This window comes from Centropristis striata, chromosome 13, assembly GCF_030273125.1.
Source record: "Centropristis striata isolate RG_2023a ecotype Rhode Island chromosome 13, C.striata_1.0, whole genome shotgun sequence".
NCBI classification, from domain to species: Eukaryota; Metazoa; Chordata; class Actinopteri; order Perciformes; family Serranidae; genus Centropristis; species Centropristis striata.
Genome location: NC_081529.1, coordinates 19897223 through 19898835, shown reverse-complemented (window position 1 = coordinate 19898835; position 1613 = coordinate 19897223). Strand labels below are relative to the sequence as shown.

At 47.5% G+C, this 1613-nt stretch overlaps 1 protein-coding gene across 1 annotated transcript; it reads left to right on the top strand.

Annotated features, from left to right (window-relative positions):
• Window positions 1-316: 316 nt before the first annotated feature.
• LOC131983383 (small integral membrane protein 36-like) lies at window positions 317-694 on the top strand. Its single transcript, XM_059348106.1, has one exon. The coding sequence runs from the start codon at window positions 392-394 to the stop codon at window positions 692-694; it is 303 nt and encodes a 100-aa protein (XP_059204089.1). The 5' UTR covers window positions 317-391.
• Window positions 695-1613: the final 919 nt, after the last annotated feature.

Here is a 1613-nt window from a genome sequence, read left to right as displayed (position 1 = left end):
AGTAATTAATGTCCACTTGCTGGCAGATGATATAACACAAAGTCTGTCACAGCTACAACTGAAGCTTAAGTTATTAAAGGGAGCCATTGATCGCAGAAAATTCAAGGTTGGAGGAGGAGGAGGAGTGGCGCGGATTAAAGTATTTTTACCACAAAGCCACGTATCCACAGCGCTCATCTGAAACAGAGAGGTGAGAGGCAGAAGCGAGGCAGGGAGGATGGAGGGAGGGAGACAGATTGAAGAGGATAGAGAGGGAGACAGCCCTGCTGCCACCAGGCTCGTTTAGTGTCTCTCAGTCAGTTGCCGCCATCGGTCTACCTTCACGTCCTGCGAGGCCTCCGAGGCGCTTGTTCTTCGAGGCCCCAGGGCCGCGCAGCATGAAGCAGGCACCATGGGCTTTCTGGAAAACTACCAGGAGATCGACCCCGTCACTTTGAACCTTTGCATCCTCATCGCCAGCTACGTTATCTTGCTCCTGGTCTTCCTGATATCGTGTATCATGTACGACTGCCGGGGCAAAGATCCTACCAAGGAGTACGCCCCGGACCCGCAGCCGACTCAGTCTCCCATCAGGCTGGTGGTGATGCAGAGCTCTCCGGCCCCGGTGGGACGCTGGGACACGGCCAACATGATCACGACCTACCACGAGCCCACGCACGCGGACTTCAGGGAGAAGAAGAGCACGATGGTCTGAGCGACACTCAGCAGACTCACCTTTTGTACATACCTGACTCTTTCATTTTTTTACATTTCTTTTTACACTGGGACAATGCTGGGATTTGACCTGCACAGGACCAGACTGGCACGGTAAGGGGAGGAGTGACATGTGCTGATGTCTTTAAGTGCTGTGTGTATGCATGTGAAATCCCTCTTTATCTCAAGGATCTGAAGCCAAAGCCTGCAGTCTGCTCCAGAGAGGAAATGTCACAAGTGATAAAGCACAAGGTATAAAGAGAGCATTTCTGTTGTGTTGTGTTGACAGAAAGGCTTTAAGATTAAGGTTAGGGTTAGGAAAACATGCCGAAGTGTGGTAGGGAAGAAAATTAGTCTTTGGCTCTTTGTGGATTTTAAACATGGCCTTTAAATCAGAGAAACACTTGTCGCACTCTGACGTCTTTGGACTTTATTCCTCTCGTAGATAAAACTGTTATCTACTTTAACTACTTTATGGAAATCAAGGGTGCATTGCTCTTGATTAGCTGCCATTCAGGGATTAGTGTTCAACATTTGGTTAAGTCTGGCAGGACAGCAACCTGTTGCATAACTCGAGGAAGTGTGATGTGCGTCGATGTGGTTGTCAGAGAGTCAGACAGGTGGTGAAAGGTCAGACCTGCAACGTCTACATTCTTAATTTGAGACGTCTTTAATCATTCCGACCACAAATCAGGAAGATGTTAACTCTTTGATCAATCCAGTGCTCCACTTACCCGCCAATTTACAGGTGCAACTAGAAAAAGTGTATCTGTTGTCCATCTTGATTGTTTGACAGGGATGATAAGAAACAGACTCTTAAGTTGCTCATATCACTCAAGTGCAGATATGGTGAACGAAATCTGTGGAAACATGCAAACAAAGTTTTGTGTAAACAAGAACTGACCACATGATAGCAGTGT

Coding starts and splice junctions, on each gene's coding strand:
- LOC131983383 (XM_059348106.1), top strand. CDS start 392: ATGGGCTTTCTGGAAAACTACCAGGAGATCGACCCCGTCACTTTGAAC.